General features: G+C 41.0%; 1 protein-coding gene across 1 annotated transcript in view; it reads left to right on the top strand.

Moving 5' to 3' along the window:
* LOC126388162 (transmembrane channel-like protein 3) overlaps positions 1–23199 on the top strand; it is a 207842-nt gene that overhangs the window by 139994 nt on the left and 44649 nt on the right. Inside the window, exons 15-21 of the mRNA XM_050041079.1 lie at positions 2331–2398; positions 2775–2903; positions 7841–7951; positions 11457–11582; positions 11711–11789; positions 17273–17315; positions 17411–17684. Coding sequence (XP_049897036.1) covers positions 2331–2398; positions 2775–2903; positions 7841–7951; positions 11457–11582; positions 11711–11789; positions 17273–17315; positions 17411–17684 — 830 coding nt within the window. The remainder of the gene's footprint in view (positions 1–2330; positions 2399–2774; positions 2904–7840; positions 7952–11456; positions 11583–11710; positions 11790–17272; positions 17316–17410; positions 17685–23199) is intronic.

Below are 23199 nucleotides of genomic sequence, written 5' to 3' on the forward strand. Positions count from 1 at the left end.
TGGCCGGACGAATGTGGAGAGTTAGAAGCATTTTCAAATTTGGGAAAGGGCCGAAATTGGGACACGAAATGTCGCAAGAATAATAATAATAAACAGCACGATTTCAATAGGGTCCTCGGACGACTTCGTCATCGCTCGGGCCCTAATAATAATAATAGTAATAATAAACAGCGTGATTTCAATAGGGTCCTCGGACGACTTCGTTGTCGCTCGGGCCCTAATAAACAGCGCGATTTCAATAGGGTCCTCGGACGACTTCGTTGTCGCTCGGGCCCTAATAACGTGTTATTGATCTGATTCAGCGGCTTTCTTACTGTCATCGCTCCCTCTCTTTATTCACTCTCTACTCTCTACCAGCGTCAGTGGATTCGGTGTTTCGGTTTAAGTGGTGACCGTGTTAACTACTGACTTTCTCACATTACAAGATACGTTACAAGAGGTGAATGAGTCTTCTGAACACAATTTAACTTTAGCGTAACTTAGATATTAAACACAGACGTGTATGTATTTAAAAATTATTAAACCACTAAAGGCTTATGAGAACACCTATGTGAAGTCACCATATAACACGGTCACCACTTAAACCGAAACACCGGCTCTGTGTCTGCCTGTGTAGCTGCTTACTGACGGAGCAACTCTGTCCCCTGTTCAGTGTCCGGACCTTTTATATAAATAAATAAAGTAGCAACCGGAGAGAAATGACAGTAAACTGCAACAGAGGCTAATAATAATGATATAATGTTAGCCTCTGTTTCAGAGGGCGGAACTGAGTCTCCGTGTTCATCAGAGACAGAGACCCAGGAGGATTACATAGAATGTGGGCCACCACAGTCTATATGAGTAATGGGAAACATTGATAATTCATTTATTTTTAGGGGTGCTTAGATCAGTTTTAGGGGTGCTGGAGCAAGAGTGACAGGATGCTAAATTTCTCAGCTTCGCGTCAGAGTTTATTTATTAATGTGGTTAAAAACACACCCTACCGTGAATGAATGAATAAATTGAAAATCGCTGTTTCTGCTGCTGTTTGTTTAAATCCAATCCACCACCGATGGGAACTCTTCTCCTTCTCACTCTGCAATGTAGACAAAACCCCCCCTCATTTGATTGGCTGTGGGACAAAAGCCCCTCTCCTCTGATTGGCTGTGGAATCAGTCGATTTCAGATCAGCACCTGCCTTTTTCACCAAATATCTCAGTGGAGGCGCGATTTGTGATTTGTAGTTGAAGGAAACAGAATCTGTGACTCGTGGGGAAGATTCGAGCAGTTGTAGTTATTGATTTGTATTTGTGTTTTAAAGGAATACAAATAATTTCCTGAGAAAGTATTTTACATACATTGAACATTTTTTGTACAAGTTCACATTCACATTTGCACATATTCAAATTTTGTCCACAACTTCACATTGTTTGATACAGGTGCACAAATATGTTTTGCACCAAATATACTGCAACAATAGGAGCAAAAATGTGAGCGTGTCAGTTTTTTAATCTGTGACTTGTAAAATAGGATTTGTGCACCTGTAATTAAGACTTCGTGAATGTGTAAGTGTTGTGTTGTATTTGTGGAGAGAAAAAAAAGTAAGTACACAACTCATACTGACACATATACAAATCACTGTACAAGTACACAACTCATACTCACAGATCAGAAATACTTTATTGATCCCCGAGGGGAAATTATTATTACACACATACAAATCACTGTACACAACTACAAATTCTACTGTTACAGGTGCTTAAACCTTTTTCACCAATAATACCTTCATAGATTAGTAGGGGCCGGTGAGGGGGAGCAGGGATGGGCGAGTAAAACACATTTAGGTCATCAGTCAGTTGATGGGTCTCCACAGTGTGAGGAGATGACCTCCTTTTTGTGGTGTTGTCGGCAGTCTCCTCCACACTGATGCAGAGTAATTTTTCAGAGTAGCTCCTCTTTGATACTTTGATCTCCAAGTTGCATATTGTATTGCAATTGGCTTCCAAATGCATTGAGATGTCACAAAATCAAATTCTGCTGGTACATTCAACTGAGATTTCAGGTGAGTACAAAGCAGATAATTGTAAAAACAGCTTTCTTGTGTTAAACTCTGCATATAGAAGAAAAAAGGTTTTGAGTGGAAGGGGAGTTTCAATGCAATAATATGTGGCACAAATTACTGACACCAAATATGGTTACAGTATAAAAAAAAACCTTATAAACAAAAAGCAGCCTGCTGAACCATTATTTGATAGAATGCATCATTTGGAGAACCTATGATTTAAAACTTAAAGAGGAAAAAAAATCCACAACACCACATTAATGCATGCTTTATTTTGGTCTTTTCTCAGCCTGAATATGGAGAATTCAAAATAGCAGAGAATGTTTTGCATCTGATATATAACCAAGGAATGATCTGGTAAGTAAGAAAATTTGTCTAAAATATTTGACAGAAGATTTAATATGAAGGGTATCGATCTTTTTGTTCCTACTGTATCACCTTGGCCTTGGCACTGTGTGTGTAATAGAAAGTGTAACTCAGAGTTAATAGTGGGGCCAGTGCTGACCAGTCTCCATGACCCTGTTTAAAGTACTGTGACCCTCTATAATCTCTCCATCACACATCAGTGGCTGGCTCCACTGTATTTCCTCAACTCATTTCAGAAATGTCGCCTTGCAGCAATGAACATAATGAATTGAAACCGTGAGCCACTGGATGTAATGTCTTTTATATGGGGCTAGGCCCCAGTGGCTGTATGTATATGTGTTCTGACTTTTCTCTTTATTTTCTCCAGGATGGGAGCATTTTTCTCTCCCTGTCTTCCTGCCTTCAATGTGTTGAAGCTGATTGGTCTGATGTATCTAAGGAGCTGGGCTGTCCTCACCTGTAATGTTCCCCATCAGCAGGTGTTCCGAGCCTCCAGGTCTGACATGCAAGGACACAGACACATTTGTGGTTGAATGTGTGTTATTAATATATTTGTGTATAGTCTTATTAGTGGTATACACTGCTGTATATATGCATTTATTCATTCATTACCCTTTTGTGTCAAATGCCAAATCATTTAGCCCATCTCTCATGGGATTACAAGACACCATTATTTTACAAAATTGGTTGTCTCTAGGGAAAAGTCCAGGTTTTTGTGACCCATCCACTATCTCAACCCACCTCCTTACAATATTGCTTGGGACCGCTTCCTTGTTTACTACCATTAGTGCATTAGTCATGTGATCGCAGCCTTTCAAAATATGTGGGATATGTCTGAGTTTGGGTGCATTGCTTTTCGTAGGAAAATGTATGAACCTTTTTTGAGAACAGCCTATAATTATCTAGCTCTGATATTTGTTATTGGATGCTTTATTAAGTTTGCTACATGCATTTAATTAGCTAAAATTTCAGCCTGATGATCAATCTGATGAATAGTGATATTACATACTAGGCTATCTTTTTATTTTATTTATTTTTTAGGACACACTTCACACTTTATGCTTTGGTGTATTATTATTGCAATTATGGCTATCTTTAACATGGCTGTGTTCTGCATCCTTAATGGCATTATTTTTTGATGAGTTCATGGTATTAATTCAAAAAGTAAACTCATTCCTTGGGCAGCAGTGTTCTTTGAGGTGATATGTATGTACAGTTTTTTTTTTAAATATTTTATATCACAAGTTTATTCTCGAACTCTTTTACTGTAGCTGTAATTCTCTGTTGTACATAATTATAATAGCTTCAAAGATAAAGATCACAATATACACTTTGATTCTTTAACATAACACTGACAAGTGAGCATCAGATGTTTGAGAGATGCAGGGGAGACACTGTTCAAGAAATATTAAAAACACTGACAAGCTCCTCCGCATCAAGGCTCTGATAATTATTGGAATTAAAAAATATGTGTGAGGAAGTAAAGCCTCGACAGAAACGAGGAACAGAGAGTGAATTTAGGGGGCAGGAGAGAGTCAATGTGGTAGGGTTTAGGGTCAGGAGAGAGGAGTAGGGCCTTGAGCGGGGGGGGCTGGAGTACAGCCAATAGCTTTGTTGTGTATCACTGCAAGGCTGCCCCCTCACAATGTTAGTCTTGGCTGCTGGAGAAATGCATATTCTGGGGGTGAAAACTGAATGAGAAGGGCATGTTCATCAGGATTTATCCAATACTTTGTTATTATAAAAAGATTAATCTGTGATGATAAAATCCTGGCAGATAAAAAGATTTGTTAAAACGGGATTTTACATTTGGCAAACAGTAAGAGCTGAGTTGACAGTGGGGACTGAAGAGGTGTTTTTTACTGTGATGAGATTGTTTCTGTGTTGCCTGTAGGAATATTTTGGTCTTGCATGCTTTTCAGTAACCCGTACAGGTATGTATAAGCAGGGGAAGGAAACAAAACCAAAACAAACACCAGCACCAGCAGCACCCGCACTGTTCAAGACAGGGCTATGCAGTACAGAACCAGGATGCTGGACAGGGCCTTGCTGGGGAAACCATCAGTTAAGGCTAAAAACAATCAAAATTAATAGAAATTTAAGACTCCAACTGCGGAAGTGACAAACAGGGATGTTTGCACTTTGGAGGGTCTGACAAAGGGGATAGTGAACCAGTGGATGAGGTGAAGGTGCTGGAGGCAGACTGCAGATGGCCGGCTCCACATGCAGGAGGCGGAATTGACATTTTCGGTAAGCCCCGCCCCTTTGTAATGGTCCAACAAGCTGTCAGAGTAAGCATGGAGACCACATTATATCTAACTGCCCTCCCTGATGAAATATTATAATATTTTTGGAAAAACAAAATAGTGATTCAGAGAGAAGCAGAGAGAGGGGTCTACACAATGCGCTTGAAGGATATATCCATGGTGTCGTACTCACTCAGCAGCAAAAACAGTTTAAATAGACAAAGATAGTTAGAAGCTTAAGCCTGACTAGACTACAGATCACAGTGTAAAAGTAAACCCCCACACCGCTGGTGGTCACAACAGAAGACAATGAATATAAAGGGAAACTTCTCTGATATGGAACCAGTTGTGTGGCCACTGCCAGCACCCAGACCTCTGCAGATGGATGGGCAAGGATCTCCTGGGGAAGTCAAACAACATTCATCTGCGCACAATGCGATGACACACAACCAGTTGAATACCAGCAAAGTTTCCTTGCTACCCTTCACAGGTTCCTGTACAGCAGGGTAGGTATTTTATTGTTATAATTATTAAAAAGCAAAAGCAGCATGTGTATACATTCAGTAGACTATATCTTAAGTACCTAGCTCGCTAACCCTACACTTTTCAGGGTTTGATTTTGGTTTTGGAACAGGGAAGAAACATATGTCTTTTTCCAACCTCTCCAGGTAATGAACTATCATTAATAAACGTGCCCCAGACACAACATTTAGCTCAAAACCAAACCAGCCTGAGAATGAAGGAAATGTAAAACGACTGCATTAGTGTCAAAGTCAAGCACAGCTTTGCTGGTGTCGGACCCTGGTCTGAGCTGGTCTGATGCTATATTATAATTGGCCAGCCTGCATCTGGGGGCAGGACTTAGAGAAGGGTCAATTCAGGAGAGGACAGGCTCTGAGGGGAGTTTGGATTGGGGGATTTCATTACCATTGATACTGAAGAGGTTATAGACAGCAGCAAAGAGCCTGCACTACGGCCACATTAATCTCTCCTGAAGTAAAAGTCAGCTCCAGTTAAAAGTCACGTAATGATAAGTTTTTGTTTGTTTGTTTGTTTGTTTTTTTTAAAGATATTTTTTAGGGCATTTTGCCTTTATTGGACAGGACAAGTAAGCGTGAAAGGGGGAGAGAGAGAGGGGGGATGACATGCAGCAAAGGGCCACAGGCTGGATTCGAACCCGGGCTGCTGCGGCGACAGCCTTGTACATGGGCGCCTGCTCGACCAGTAAGCCACCGACGCCCCAGGTAAAGATAAGTTTAGAACTAGACTCCAGACCATCAGGTTTATAAAGAGGGCATTAAAAACTCAAAAGTAAAATCAATTAAAGGGAGCATTAAAAACTGCAGGGATCAGGCAACAGCAAGTCACACAGTGTCCTATGGTGATGGCATGATGTATATTTCAATTCAGCATTGTTGTGGCTCTACCTCCTGTGGCTCAGGAGGTAGAGCAGGTCGTCCACTAATCGTAAGATTGGCAGTTTGATCCCTGGCTCCTCCAGCCTTCCTCCAGTATCCTTGGGCAAGACACTGAACCCCATATTGCTCCTGATGGCTGTTCCATCGATGTGTGAGTAAGTGTGAATGGTTAACTGAGTAGTAGGGGGCACCATGTATAGTAGTCTTGGCCACCAGTGTGTGAATGTGTGTATGAATGAGTGAATGTGACTCACAGTGAAAAGGTGCTTTGAGTGGTCGGAATACTAGAAAGGGGCTATAAAAGTCTAGTCCATTTACCATTGAAGTAGTCTAGTGTTCCTGGCAAACATGTGTTTCCTAAAAAATGTGTGTGTTAAACACAGAGCTGGAATCACAACATAGTTACCCTAGCTTAGCATAAAGATTGGAGGTAGAGGGAAAAAGCTAGCCTGACCAAAGTTTAAAAAAAATAAGTGATAATTCTGTGTGGGTTCACCACCACCACCACCAGTCATCTCTTTCACATTGCACAAAACAGGCATTTGATTCATTGTTGGACTCATTGTTTGATTCATTTAGATCAAATATGTATCAGTGCAATCTTATGTCTTATCCATGAGACTGTCCCTGAGTTTTACTAAGATGTCATGCCATGATATAAAATCTTGATTTTGATATCAGAATTTTTTTTAAAGAGTATTTCAATCTAAGTTCAGTGATGAAATGCCAGTGCACTGTGGAGTCCCCTTTCTTGCTTCAGTTGCTGTACTCATGGCAGTCACTATGTTTACATGCACAAAATATTCCAGTTTTTGCCTTTAGTACAGAGAAGACAATATTCCTACTGAACTTCTTCCTTGGCTAATGAAAATGATTATTTCTTTGTTTACACTCTCCTCAATGTGCCCTAACATGTTGATTATAATGCCAAAATATAGAGGAGTGGAATGGCTGGAGCAGCTTGTCATTTTGTTTCTTTGCCCAATTTTCTTTAAGTTTTCATACCGTTGGTGGATTGGGTGTGTGTGAACAAAGCCTTCCTCTTTCATTCCTTCAACCACCTTCTTGAAAAGGACAGCCTTCTTGTGATATTTGTACATATCTACAAAGCTGTTGATATCCACATCTTTCATAATGTTTAACAGTAGGTTTGTTTCCGTTTCGGACCAGAAATGTGGGCTTTTCTTTTGGGCATGCATATCTACACCAGCCGTGCAAACTGTTGGCAAGTGGGTTTGTGTACAATGTGTCCATCAGACAAGATAAAAACCCCAGTTAAGATGCATATTTTGAATTGGCAGTATACATGTCCAAAGTATGCTATTAAAACCCAAATTATACCGGCATATCCCACATGGCTTAATCGGAAACTGCTAAATGCGGAAAAATGGCTAAATGAGAAAATCCAAATGGAATATGTTGTTTACATGAAACATATTAAATTCAGAATATTGTCTTATTTAGAATCATGGGCAAATATTTGTGTGCATGTAAACATACCCAGTGTAGTCAGGAGATGTTGTCATCACACTCACTCACTGTCAAAAGAAGCACTAGAGGAGTAATTGGGTTTCGACCCAATGAATGGATTGCAGTAACCGAGGCTAGTTAACCCACATTCACTTAAATATCTGCTGCGTTTTGCTGAATTGATCAACTGTTTGCTCTAAAAGCACCAGTAGAGCAAATGTTTGAAACTACATGAATGTGAACATGTCAATGTTAATTTTAAAACATCCATGTTCTTTTTGTTTTGCCTTTTTTTTTAGATCAAACAATTTCTACCTGGCAATGCTGCTTTTCATGCTGTTTCTGTGTATGCTGCCCACCATCTTTGCCATAGTCAGATACAGACCATCACAGCACTGTGGACCATTCAGGTAAAAGCAGAACAGTTCAAAATTTGACAACATAAACATTCTAAATAGGTCCCTTTGTATTTCCTATTAAAATGTTTGCTGATTTCGTAGTTGTCAAGGAACCTACAAAAGAAAGAGTAATTATGTCAATAACAGCATCTGAATTTTGCAACTTCTAAAAAAGTGAATAGGGTGGGCATGACAAGTCCCACTATAATCCATCATATCTGTGTTGTTTCACCTGTGACTGAAATATGACATGACATGATGTTGACTGTTGTTTTTATATAAATGTGCACATGGGTTTTCCTTGTTATTGGTCTCCAAAGAAATCATGGCTCGGTCCAGCAGCTGATCAACTCAATTAAAGCCCATATTGGGTCCAAGAAAGCTAATGCTACCCACTATTTGCAGATAGTATTGCAGGCTAAATGTATAACATTATCAATAACTAACCAAACTTCAAACTGTTAATGATATTTAATAATATTCAGGAGAATGACATTAGATAATGTTTACTATTATTTTAAGGAGGTGGCACTGATCGCCAAATTATTATACAGCTGGACCTTCATCACTTACCGGTACTTGTTACTTTGTTCATGAAGTTAGCAAGTTAGCATTTGCACTTTGATTAGCCAACGTTTGGCTAGTACAGAATTGTATTGCTGCCATGCCAGAAAAAATAAATAAATAAAAAGATCAGTATCAGATAATAACTTGAAAAATTTCTTGTTATAACAAGATGTTTTCATGTTTTTACAGGATATTTTCATGATGTAACGAGATATTTCGAAATTATTACATCATATAAACTTATCAAGTTAAGAAACTTTTCCTGTAAGAAAAAAAAAAAAAAAGGAACTTTTCTCGTCAGAACAATATACTATTTATCTTGTGAAATGCTTAATGTTAATACAAAAAGTTGGGACAGGGACAGCAAGTTGGTGAATGCTCAAAAACATCTGTTTGGAACATTCTACAGGTAAACAGGTTAATTGGTAACAAATGATAGTATCATTAATAGGTATGAAAGGGGCATCCTTGAAAGGCTTAGTTGTTCAAAAGCAAGGTTTACGTTGGAAAAACTGTGGGCAAACAGGCCAAAGGTTTGAGAACAACATTTCTCAACGCACAGTTTGAAGAATTTTAGGGATTTTACCATCTATAATCCATTACATTATCAAAAGATTCAGAGAACCCGTAGAAATCTCTGCACGTAAGGGGTAAGGCTGAATAACAGCACTAAATTGTGGTCCTTGATCCCTCAGACTGCATTAAAAACCAACATGACTGTATAGAGGATATTACCACATGGGCTCAGAAACACTTTGGTAAACACGGTTCATCTCTGCATCTGTATATGCAAGTTCAGACTCTAGCATGCAAGGTGAAAGCCATCAAAAACACCCAGAGACAGCGCCCACTTCTCTGTACCCAAGCTCATCTGAGATGGATTTACACAAAGTGGAAAAGTGTGTTGTAGTCTGACGAACCCACGTTTTACATTGTTTTTTGAACAACATATGCTGCGATCCAGAATCCATCTTTTTCAGGGAAGTCTTTGCTAATTCCAAGACAATGAGACACATTCTGCACATGTTACAAAAGCGTGGCTTCATAGTAAAAGATTGCAGGTACTAGACAGACCTGTCTGCAATCCAGACCTGTCTCCCATTAATAATGTGTGGGACATTATGAATTGCAAAAAAGGAAAAAAGAGACCCTTGACTGGTGAGACACTGAAGTCATATATCAAGAAAGAATGTGAAAGAATTTCCCTTTCAAAACTTAAACAATGAGTGTCCTCAGTTCCAAATTGCTTACTGCGTGTTTTTAAAAGAAAAGGTCCTGTCCCCAATTTTTTGGAACATATTGCAGACATCAAATTCAGAATGAGCGTATAAGTGTAGAAGCTTATGAGTTTGAACATTAAATATTAAATAAAATAATTTTAAATATACAAATACACATTACTTTCTCATTAAAACAATATTTTATCACATCATGTAATAAAATAAATAGTATATTGGTATAGTAAGAGATGTTTCTTTTCTTTTCTTTTTTTTCACAAGAAAAATTTCCACTATAACCTGAAAATATTGTGTGATAAAAAGCTAAGAACTGACTTTTTTTTTTTTTTTTTTTGTTATTCTTTCGTGGAGCAAGATGCTTCTGCAGTGCTTACTAATATTGTAGGCTAACATTTGATTTAATGTTGGTACAAATGTAAATCACTGAGGCAAACGGCAAGGCATTTTGGCATATAAGTCCATGTTTGATGGATTTTTACCTAACTCTTAAGTCCCGCCTGAATAATAATCAGAGCCAGTAATAAACTGATGTGGTTACAATTATAATATAATATCAGAGATAACAGGTCAGACCTATGTCGGACCTGCCCTTTTTGGTCATGTATCATGATATAACGTTAGCTATCTTGGACCAAACAAGCATGAGACAGAGCCATGAACTTTTTGGAGACTAGTAACAAGGAAAACCAATATGCATATTTAGATTTTTAAAAAAGCCAAAGGTGAAACAACACAGCTCCTTTAACTTGTGCACTGTAATTCACTACTTTTTTTGGCTGCTGTTCTATAATTGTCCATGTTTTTTGATGGTTCTGGTAATCCATAATTTTTGGTTGTAGAATGATTCAACTGTCCACACATCCTGACGTCAACAGCCATAGCAGTAGCAGTCATAGCAGCCATAGCCGCGATCAACAGTCAGATCGGCATATGGAAAAATAGGATAACACTTATAACTTATCTTATATCCCTTTGGAAACTGATGCAGTATGGAGGTTGTTCAGTTTATTATCCAAAGCCGGTACAATGGCTAGCACAATGCTAGTTCAGCTGGTGCCCATCCTCTACATCTATTCTAAATGTTTACTGATGCTTACATTTGGAAACCTCAACCTGGCAAGCTAGCAGCTAGCTATCTAGAAGTTGGCAGGAGGAGAATTTACAGATTGGTGAGTTTATTTTCTCATGCCAATGAGTGACTCACAGCCACATGCCACAACCATCTAAAGCCATCCACAAAAAGCCCCACCAACACTTGCAAAATAGACATAATAGCATAAATTTAGCACAAATTTAGCGAAGCCTACAGATAGGTGACTGGATGTGTATGTATCTACATCATAGTTATTGTGGAACTGCCTCATTGCCCCATTAATATAAAAAGAAGTGGCTCCAAAGTCTTGCACCAATGCAAAACTGGAATGCTGTCACTGATGTAATAAACCCCTCCCTCTTTTGTAGATTCCGTTGTGGCTGTTAAGGAAACTATAAAAGAACGCAAAGTTCAGCGACAGCATTTGAATTTTGGTTGTTTTATATTTCAACCAAGAAACCCCTGTTTCATGTTGCCATGCCAGATCAGAATCAGTCAACTTGAACTTAGTGGAGTGGGTGGATTCAAAGGTCTGGACACAGGCAAGCAATAACTGGCAGCCCCCTTCACTGTGTGTGTTAATATTGAGTTTAAATGTTGCTTAAAATGTGTGTTTCAGTGGTCAAGAGAAAATATATGACATAATTTCCGAGACCGTGGCCAGTGACTTCCCCCTGTGGTTCAGTAAAGTGATGAGTTATGTCACTAGCCCTGTTGTAGTGCTGCCAGCATTGCTGCTTCTGTTGTAAGACTGCACACTCTCTCTCTCTCTCTCTCTCTCTCTCACACACACACACACACACACACACACACACACACTTACATACACTTCTATATCAAGAAGCCATCTTGACTTTTGTCCCTGTTTTTTAGCATGCTGATATACTATCTCCAGGCCATTGCCAGATCCCTCAAATTCACCAACAATCAGCTGAGGATGCAGCTCCAGACTGTGAGTTTCTGATGAATCGTTCTCAGAGCGAATCAGGCAATGATCATTTTCAACATGTATACTTTGTAGCACTGAACTAAAATATGTCTACATCCCTCTCAGCACATAGAGTGCCTAGTAGCCAATAGTGTTGCAGAAATTAGTCCCTAAAACCCAAAATTAGTAATTTTGCCCTTCCGGTCCCCTTTCTTGAAGTTTTATATATATATACATATATATATACATATATATATATATATATATATATGTATATATGTTTTTAATGGGTCCTTGGTAAAATGCCAAAAAATAAGTCCGTGGTTGAGACAAGTTTAAGAGGTTTTCATGTACTGTTCTTCAAAATAAAAAAGAAATCAGTAAATCCCCAACTCCTGAATTTTTAAGCTTTTACATGTCTTTAAATGGTGCCTGCTAACAAGTTGCTAAATGAGACTAGCACCATCAAACAAAAGATGTCTCTACAGCCGTGTTTTGGTGGTGACATTGACGTCATGCGACTGTGGTGTAGTTTGTTTATATCAAACATTAGCTCTTTATTTCTGGTGATTACATTTCCATCCATCCATCCATTTTCAACCGCTTAACCGAAGCCAGGTCGCAGGGGCAGCAGGCCAAGCAAAGCATTCCAGATGTCCCTCTCTCTGGCAATGCTTTCCAGCTCCTCCTGGGGGACTCCGAGGCGTACCCAGGCCAGACAAGATATGTAATCCCTCCAGTGTATTCTGGGTCTGCCCCGGGGCCTCCTACTAGTGGGACATGCCCGTAACACCTCCAACGAGAGGCGCCCAGGAGGCATCCTGATCAGATGCCCCTGTCACCTTAACTGACCCCTTTCAACGCAAAGGAGCAGTGGCTCTACCCCAAGATTCCTCTGGATGTCCGCGCTCTCTACCCAATCTCTAAGGTTGAGTCCAGCCACCCTTTTGACAAAACTTGTTTTGGCCGCTTGTATCTGTGACCTCATTCTTTCATTCATTGCCCATAGCTCATGACCATAGGTGAGGGCTGGGATGTAGACGGACCAGTAAATCGAAAGCTTTGCCTTTCGTCTCAGCTCTCTCTTCACCACGACAGTCTGGGCCACAGTCTGCAGTGATGCGGGAAAACTGCCAATCCATCTCATACTTCTACCCTCACTTGTGAACAAGCCTCCGAGATACTTGAACTCCCTCGCCTGGGGCAGCAACTCACTCCCAACCCAGAGGGGGCAAATCATCATTTTCCGGCAAAGAACCATGGACTCAGACTTGGAGCTGCTGACTCTCATCCCAACTACTTCACACTCGGCTGCAAACCGCCTCAGTGCATGCTGTAAGTCATGGTGTGATGAAGCCAACAGAACCACATCATCTGCAAAAAGCAGAGATGCAATTCTGAGGTCACCAAACTGGACCCCTTCCTCCCCCTGGCAGCACCTTGAGATCCTGTCCATGAATATTATGAACAGAATCTGAGACAAGGGACAGCCTTGGCAGAGGCCAACACCCACTGAGAACATGTTTGACTTTGTACTAAGTATGCGGACGTAGCTCTCACTTTGGTTGCACAAGGACTGGATGGCTCATAGCAGTGACCCTGGTACCAGGTATTCCCGCAATACCCCTATAGCCGTCTTGCTCAATCATGAGCTCCCCAGCATAGACACACAGATCCCCCGATTGGTTTGCAGTGTTTTATTCAGGCTGTCTGCTCCGAACAACAATCATTAAATTAAATAATAAATCGCATTTGCTTGCAGCTGCCCGGCTCCTGCGGCACATGCTCTTCAGAAGGCTACGTTTTAAAATGAATCAACACACAGGCAGAGGTTTCCTTCCTGTGGAAAGCAGACGTCTCTCCAGGACCAGCACACTACTGCATAAAAAGGGGAGAAAGAGCAGTCAGATTAATCAGCAGCAGCTGTCAATCAATCAATCAATCAATCAATTTAATTTATAAAGCCCAATATCACAAATAACAATTTGCCCCACAGGGCTTTACAGCATACCACATCCCTCTGTCCTTTGGACCCTCACAGCGGATAAGGAAAAACTCCCCCCAAAAAAACCTTTAACGGGGAAAAAAACATGGTAGAAACCTCAGGAAGAGCAACTGAGGAGGGATCCCTCTTCCAGGACGGACAGACGAGCAATAGATGTTGTACAGAACAGATCAACGTGATAAATTAACAGTAAATCCGTATGACAAAAAAAACCTTTAACGGGGAAAGAAATGGTAGTTGTCCCAGTCAGCTCACCTACCACTAGTCTCCTGAGCCATCCCCCCACACCTCTGTTTTTCTCCTGCAGCCGACTGCTAACCACGTCCCCCTCCACATACCCCCACCGCCCGACTTAGGCCGGGGAGTCGTAAAGGCGTTGTTGACGTTCCTGGGCTCTGAGCAAATTCTGCCGTGATAACTGCCTGAGTGTGTGGAGATTCGCTCTAAGGTCCAGGATGTATTGAACTTTGTTTTTGCTTGGGCTTGGACCTACCTCCGAGCTTGCTTTAACCAGGTTTAGAACCCCACGTGGTTTTCTGCCAAACAGCAGCTCAAAGGGAGAAAATTCCGTGGAGGCCTGGAGTACCTCCCACACTGCAAACAACAGAGGATCTAACCACCTATTCCAATTGCAGGCATCTTCATATACAAAATTACGGACCATGGACTTCAAGGTTTTGTTCAGACGCTCGACAAGGCCGTCAGTCTGAGGGTGGTACTCACTAGTCTGAATTGACTTGATACCCAGTAGCCCGTACAGTTCCCTTAGTGTGCGTGACATAAATGAGGTGCCCTGGTCAGTTAGGATCTTCCTTGGGATCCCAACTCGGGAGATGACCTGAAACAGCGCCTGTGCAGCACTCTTTGCAGAGACAGTGTGCAGGGGCACTGCTTCTGGATATTGCGTTGGATAATCCACCAGAACACAAAGTGATATCCACGTGCACTCCGGTGAAATGGCCCGATGAGGTCCATCCCAATACGCTCAAATGGAACCTCAATGAGTGGTAATTGGTGCAATTCAGGGTAAGATGCACGCCAACGGTGCACATCTCCCCGAATGCCGTGCCAATAGAATTGGGCCATTATCTGGTCTAGTGTTTTGTCAAACCCCATGTGCCCAGCCATCGGGAAAACTATTTCCCGGCGGCTTTTCAGCACCAACAACTGGGAAATTTCTTCTCCTGTCTGAGTGTCACGAATCTCTCTATATAATTTGTGCCTAACCAATGAGAAGTGTGGATAGGTTTGCACTGCATCAGGGTGTGCCAAATGACCATCAATTTTTATCACTTGGTCCCTGGGGCGCCGAAAAGGGGGGAAAAAGGAGAAGGATTCTAGGGGCCCATGATTAAGAGGGGCCCAGAGAGGCCCCTAATAAAATTATAATACTGACAAAAAATAATATGGCACTAAGTTATCAACTAACTTAAAATCACAAATATATTTTATTTACAATGTACTGGTAACATTAACTGGAAACATTAACGCCCCCCCTCTCTATTTACATAAAATGGTTCAGTCCGACTGGATCAGCTGCAGTGCGCCGGTGATTTGTCACAGACAGCGTGTAAGGAGGTGGAGATGGCAATATGCCTAAAAAATCAGGTAGCCAAAAACGGAAAGAAAGAAAGCCAAGAGAGGAGAAAGAAGCAAAGGGTCGACAGTATGTCACCCAGTATTTCAAAAACCAAGGTGGGTTTGTTAGTGGTTCATGTGGTGGAAAGGAGGTGAGCAGCCATGTGTTGAATTAATAATAATGATAAATTTTATTACAGACTCAAATGTCAGATAAGAACAAAAAACAATACATACAAAAGATATAAAAGATGAATCTATTATTATGGAAAAGATTAATTAGAATAAATGAAATAAAAATCGTTACATATATAGCTCCTGCGGCACATGCTCTTCAGAAGGTTACGTTTTAAACTGAACCAACACACAGACAGAGGTTTCCTTCCTGTGGAAACAGACGTCTCTCCAGGACCAGCACACTACTACATAAAAAGGGGAGAAAGAGTAGTCAGATTAATCAGCAGCAGTCCCAATCAACGCACCTGCCACTACTCTCCTGAGCCATCCCCCCACATCTCTCTCTCCTGCAGCCGACTGCTAACCACACAACCCCCTTCACAACCCCCCACAAGACTCCCCTTAGAATGCGGTCGTAAGCCTTCTCTAAGTCCACAAAGCATAAGTAGACTGGATGTGCAAACTCCCACAACCCCTCCAGCAGCCCTGCAAGGGTAAAGAGCTGGTCCACTGTCCCACAATCAGGACGGAATATGCATTGCTCCTTCTGAATCCAAGACTCAACAATCAGTTGGAGCCTCCTTTCCAGCACCCTAGGATAAACTTTCCCAGGGAGGCTGAGCAGTGATTGCATTTATGCTTTAAAAATCCTTAAATTGACTGTGAAGATTTGAAATTGTGAGATTATCTGAAAAAAAAAAAGAATAGGTATCATATACAGCTTTTGCAATAATGCAAAATCCAGTGGAAAAATCCCATTGACTTTTTTGTTGAGTGAGCCAGGGTGACACTAACTTCTAGTAAACTACAAAAAAAAAAGATGAATAAAGATGAATACGGTATGGAAAGTTTGACTAGTTAAATATATTTATTCACTGGAGCTTTGCAAATTATTTTGAGCATAAAAAGGTCTTTGTGGATACAATACACTAGGGCAGAACAATACTGTACTTTGAATGCCAAAACAGAAGGGTTTCCCACACATTCATTTATTTGTGGTGGCCCGCCTTGATTATAACAACTGCCATCACAAATAATAATATTTGGAGCTGTACAATTCATCAGGGGTGTTGTTGGAATATACTATATATACCATTTGGTTATTTACAATATGGGACAGAGAGCGCACTCGGGCAGAGATGTAGCAGCACTGACAGTGAAATTTAACCATTCATTCAGCTGGGTCAAAAAGTTTGCATTCAGTTGCAGCTGCTGCTCCTTTCATCCATCGATCAGATCAGCTGTGAACAGATCAAGAGATCAACTTTCCACCCTGTGAGTCACAAACTACTGCTGAGGAAATAATAAAGAACTCACGGAGTACTCTGCCTGTGTTGTGTTCACAGACTCGCAAAAACCTTTGAATTTAGAGAGGGAACACATACAATCTTATTCTGTAGGAAAGACTTAACAGATATTAATATTTTAGAATCACAGCTTATTTTGTTGTTGTTCTTTGTTTGTTTGTTTCATTTTTAATTATTTTTTACAACAAATATTTTTGTGATAGATACCTTGAGTTTGGTCCTGAAAATATGGACTGAGCAGATATTAAAAAATCCAGTGCCCTCCTTTGATAGACACACTATCTAATGGCTACAAAATTGATAAAATTGTTTTTGTTTTTATTGACACAGCATTCATTTACAACAATTTTGTTAACAAAATAATCATTTATGTATTCATTTTTTTTTCCAGCAAACATGGAGATTATAATTTACGTGGAATTTTTCTTTAATCTATTTAGGAGCGGACCGAGGACAAGAAGAAAGTCTTCCACATGGCTGCAGGTATCCCTGCTGTTTTTTTGAGCTCTCCTGTGTGTGTTCCATTATTTCTTGTAGTTTCGTGACCCATCACCCTGTAACATTTAACCCAACCTTAGCGAGACTTCAGGCTCCAGAGGCTGCAGCAGACAAAAAACCAGATCAGCAAGAGAGTGACATCACAAGCCAGGATGCCTCAGCTCACACTCCATCTCCCCAGCGGAACAGCAGCGTCACAAACTTCAATTCTCCTGTTCCTCGTGGAAACAGCATCCGCACCATCACCCAATCAGCGTCTAGAGCGGACCTGAACAGAGGAAGTGCGGCTGGATCCGTCAGAAGTCCAGCAGTGACCATACTGCCCAAACACAGGCTGGAGCACATACCTAACAGGTCTGACACACATTGATATATTGGTTCAGCTAATCAGGTTGACTTAAGACAAAAGGTGACCTCTTACGTGACGGATATAAATTTTTTTTAATGGGAAATAATTGTAGAATTGATCAGTAGTGGAAAATAAAGCCAATGAGGATGTCCTAAACTACACTTTTAGACTAGAGCCCTGTTTACTGAAAATGACTGATCTTAGACGGTAAGTTTCCGATGCAACAAAAAAAGCAGGTGCACATGCGTACTGTATAAGATTCTTAATATTGGTTATCCGTGATGCTGGAGATGATGCTGAATAGTGTTGAAAATTACACAAAGACATTTTATATGTAATTGCTCGGCATTAAAAGAAAATTCAAAGCTGGGGTAGACAGTTCAATTTTGGCGTCATTGTGCAAAAATGTGATAATAAACTTTGAGCATATTATATTAACCTACATATATATATATATATTAATATCATATATGTATATATATATATATATATATATTTGATATTTGAAAAGATAAAGAAACATTTTTCTGGCAATTGAACCATGATGCTAGCAGCTAGCCCCATGGGTGTGGTGTGTATATATATATAAATATATATGTGGTATCTGTATCATCCTCAAGCTCGGGTCCTCTGGCCTGGGAGTTTGAGGGTTCTGCGCAGTATCTTAGCTGTGCCTAGGACTGCACACTTCTGGGCTGAGGCTTCAGATGTTGTTCCTGGAATCTGCCGGAGCCACTCTCCCAGTTTGGGGGCCAGTGCCCCGAGTGCTCCTACTGACAAATAACCGACCACACTTGTCTATTCCGAATGACATCCTTATGTTCTTGCTGTAGATCCTGGTGGTGTGTATCAGTGAGTCGATTTCTCGCTCATTCTTGGCACACAGCTTGATGTCATCCATGTAGAGCAGATGGCTGATGGTTACCCCACTTCAGAGTTGGTATCCTTAGCCAGTCTTCTTGATGATGTGACAGAGGGGATTCAGGCCTATACAGAACAACTGTGATGACAGTGCATCCCCTTAGTATATGCCGCAGTTGACTTGGACAATTGGCTTTGAGTTGGCCTTTAGGGTCATCCTCCACATTCCCCTGGAGTTCTTTATGAAGTCCGTTAGAGTCCTGTTGATCTTGTATAGTTCCAGACATTCCAGTATCCAGATGTGTGGCATTGAGTCGTAGGCTTTCTTGTCAATCCAGGCAGTACACAGGTTGGTCTCCCTGCTCTTGCAGTCTCGGGTGATTGCTCTGTCGACGAGTAGCTGGTGCTTGTATCCTCTGATGTTACAGCCAATTCCTTTCTGTGCCTTGCTCATGTATTGGACCATATGCCTAGTTATCTTAGCCGCTATGATGCCTGACAGGAGCTTCCATGTTGTGCAGAGACAGGTTATCAGTCCATAGTTGGATGGGATGGTTCCCTTCTGGGGGTCTTTCATGATCAGGACTGTCCTGCCCTGTGTCAACCATTCTGGGTGGGCCATGTGTTCTGCTCTGTTCATGGAGTGCAGTTAGCTTCTTTAGCCAGTATGTATGGATCATATCAGGGCCCGGTGTTGTCCAGCTCTTCATCTTTGACACTCTTTCCTGGATGTCTGCCATTGAGATGGTTACTGGTTCTTGTTCAGGGAGGTTGCTGTGGCCAGCTTTAAAGTCCACTAGCCATTGGGCATCAGTGTTGTGTGATGCTTCTCTTTCCCGTATGCCCTTTCAGTATGTTTCCATCTCAGGTCTTGGTGGGTCTGACCTGCTGTTATTTCCCTGCCACTGAGAGAACACCTTGGTGGAGGACATTCTGTTTATTATCCTGGCTTCTACTTCTTTGGTGTATCTCTTCAGCCGGATGGCCAGTCTTTGGTCAGCAGTTTTTGATTGTGGGATTTGATGTATCCATAGGTCCCACATTGTCTACATATATCCCTCTCTTTGGGATTGCTTGTATAGTAGCATTCCATCACTTCAGTGTTCTCCGCCCTTGTCCATGTATGTCTTGTTCCAGTAGCCCATGTCTCATCAGATTGCCCTGGTTTCCTAGCAACTGATGCAGACCTTGTTGACCCAGTGATGTCCAAGCTAGTATGACTCTACCAGGATTGTATTTGCTCATGCCTGAGGTAGGCAGGTATAGCATGTGTATGTGTATTTCCATATATAAATATCTATGTATATATATTGTCATGAACCGGGCCGCACGGCCATGACAAAGAGGGAGACACATACACAAGGAAAGCCAATTAAAGGATTTTATTTACTAAAGAATAAACGTACGAAAAAGAACCTAACTAAACATGGCGTTTGCAATCAGTAAAGTCAGTGGTGTAGGTGAGGGCATGAGTGACAAAACCAAACCCAAAACCAAATGCTGCCTCAGGAAGGAGAAGAGAAAGAGCAGTGAGCAGCCAGAGCTTTTAAAGGCTCACTGAGCTCAGGTGCTGCCACTTCCCTGATTACCCCCCCCCCCCCCCCCCATAAGACGGGGGTCGCACAGGATCTCCGTTCCAACAACAAAATAATGTTTACATATTAGAAAGCTAATGAAAAAAGTACACCATAACCTAACTGTCACAACTTACCCCCCACAGCCTGCAAATCCACAGGTCCACAGCTTATCACGCTCAGAGTCAAGGGGCTCTGGAGCGTTTCCATCAAACTCTCAAGTCTCTTTTGCGGGCATATTGTGTTGAGCTGGTTGGGGACTGGGAGGAGGGGCTACCCTGGTTGCTTTTGGCTGCACGGGAGGTAGTGCAAGAAAGTACAGGGTTTAGCCCAAATGATTTAGTGTTTGGCCACAGTGTTTGTCTCTGTTTAAGGATGGGTGGAAGGGGTCAGACCCACCCACCAACCTTATTGATTATGTAAATGACTTTAAGCACCGGCTGTATTCTGCAGGGGAGTTGGCAAATCAAATGTTAGCTGCTTCACAAGTTAAAATGAAAAAGAAGTATGATCATCGGGCTGAGGTTCGTGAGTTTAGTACTGGTGATCGTGTTTTGGTTCTTTGTCTGCTGGTTAGCTCTCCCTTCCTTTCAGCTGACATCCACTGAGCATCATTAGTTTTGGTTTGCACCTTGATCACCTCTGCAGCACGCCTGACACTCACCCATGCAGGCTTTCATGACTGACTTTGCTGATCTACACACTCCATTGATTATTATTTAAGTTAATTTTAGTTTAATAAATTCGGCTTGTTTTAAGTAAATCTTTTGTGTGGACTCCCTTCTTGTCACATACTCTGAGCCAGTTTGTGACAATATATATATATATATATATACATACACACACACACACACACACACACACACACATATATATATATATATATATTAGGGGTGTGCCCGACTAAGAATTTTCATAGTCGAATCTGATTTGACAGATGTTGTTTTCCCCCTCATTGATGAGCTCATTTGCGTCAGTTTCCACTCCAGAGAAAAGAGCTAAAACACCCAAATAAACAAATTTAATTCTTCAGTTGGCATAATAAGATAATAATAATAAAAGTAAAAGGGTTATCATTTTATCTTAATCTTTATTCCTTTCACTTCATCGAGGTATGATGCTCTAGATGAGCGCAGACGCGCTGCCCAGCCGGGGACAGCCCTCCATTCCAAAAAACCAATCAAACACTGCCGACCGCTCTCCGGCTGCAAATTTATTGTACTACAAAAGCTTGAAATGAACGTTCAACTCATTGTTTTTTATTGAAAATATGTCACTGTTCATTTATTATTTATTATGTATAATTTTGCTAGCACCCCCCCCCCTCTGGTCAGACAGACTAGTGATAATAAATAAATAAAAAATCAGAGTCTATCAAGAAAACAATCAGCAGTGAAATTTGTTTCATGACACTTCAGGTAAACGAATAATCCTTCAAAAAATTTTGATATGAGAGCACATACCTCCTCCAAAGTGTTTGTTTATGCGCTCCGCCACGGTAAATCACGGTAGGCCTCGATGCTGCTCTGATGGTCCTGCAGCGCACTCACTCACTTCAGCTTATTTGGATCGAGCAACTGGGTCATTTATTCATGCGTAGTAATGATTATACCTACTGATTAAACGCACTCGTCATTTTCAATTTTTTATTAACAGAAATTAGTGATGTTTGTATCAAAATAGGCTATATATCATGAATTACTAGAAAACAAATACATTCTATGTCAACAGCAGCAGTGAGCACCCCCATATAGTCAGAATGGTATGGTCTTGTTTCATAACCACATTTTGCAACGATTCGATGGCGAGACTGGCAGTCGAATCAGACTTCTCCGAATCGAACCACCGAATCATCGTCTATTCGTGGTCACCCCTAATATATACATATATATATATATATATATATATATATATATATATAAAACCCCACTTCCTCTGCACGCCTGTTGCCAGATTCACTCTACACCTCCCCTGAACTCTGTGTTATTTTTTTCTTTACAGTTTCTTTATAGAGACCTTGGCTGTGTTTTGTTTCACAGTAATGCTCAGTAACATCTCCGCTGCTCACTATCACAGTGGCTGCTGGCATCCCATCCTGAACAAAATCCTCAAGCTTGCAGGGCAAGAGAGAATAAACTTTGAAAAACATGGTGTCCTAAACAGAGCAAATCTCAAAGCTATGGTGTCCTGCCAGGATAAACAATGTGAACTGGCACGTTTGCTGCGAAACAGACAGTGCAACAGTGACTCCTACCGGTTTAAACAGGTAGTTGCCTTGTCAGTTGGATGGAAAATGGAGGGTTACTAGATATAGTGTCCACCTTATTCCTGAGAGCACTACGGCCCAAAATGATTATGGGCGCAACTTCCAGTGAGATAGCGGAAGTGGCAGTAAGCTAGTTATTTCCATAGACTGTCTGTGGTTAGTCCCAGTGGCTACTCTTGGTGGCTAACCACCAACACTGGTTCTTCTCAAAAGTAATTTGCCTTCACGGCTGAGAATGTGTTACTGATTTACTGTACTCCCTTTATATCATATAAGAAAGTTAAAGCCAAAAGTTGTTTCTTTTACTACTACTTTATATTACTATTACTGAAGTCTGCTGCTAAATTCAGCATCATGTCTATCTCAGAACACAGTTGTTAATAAATCATAAGTTAAAAAAACGTGTTAACTGTGTCGTTTACGCAGACAAGCGGAGGATTAGCTGGGAAACATCACATTTATTCACTTTACATGAAGCTACAGTTATTACTGAATTATAAATGTTTGACAAATGTATTAGTATCTCAACAATTATGTCAAGAGTCAAACAAGAATTAGTAGGGTTGGGTTGGTATGAGAAAAAAAAAGGGTTCGGTTTTTGTGAAAAACCGCATCAAGTTGGTAATACCGGATTTTCGCCACTTGGGGGCGCAATTGACTCATTTAAAATAAAAAACGACCATAGGACAACAGAGTGACAGTAACACGTTGTTTCTTTTATTCCTTACAAATAAATTTTGCAGCTTACTCAATCAGTGCAAACAAGGGTTGCCTCCTTCATCTGGCTCAAAGCCAAAATGTTGCCATAGTGGCGCATTC

This window comes from Epinephelus moara, chromosome 1, assembly GCF_006386435.1.
Source record: "Epinephelus moara isolate mb chromosome 1, YSFRI_EMoa_1.0, whole genome shotgun sequence".
NCBI lineage: Eukaryota > Metazoa > Chordata > Actinopteri > Perciformes > Serranidae > Epinephelus > Epinephelus moara.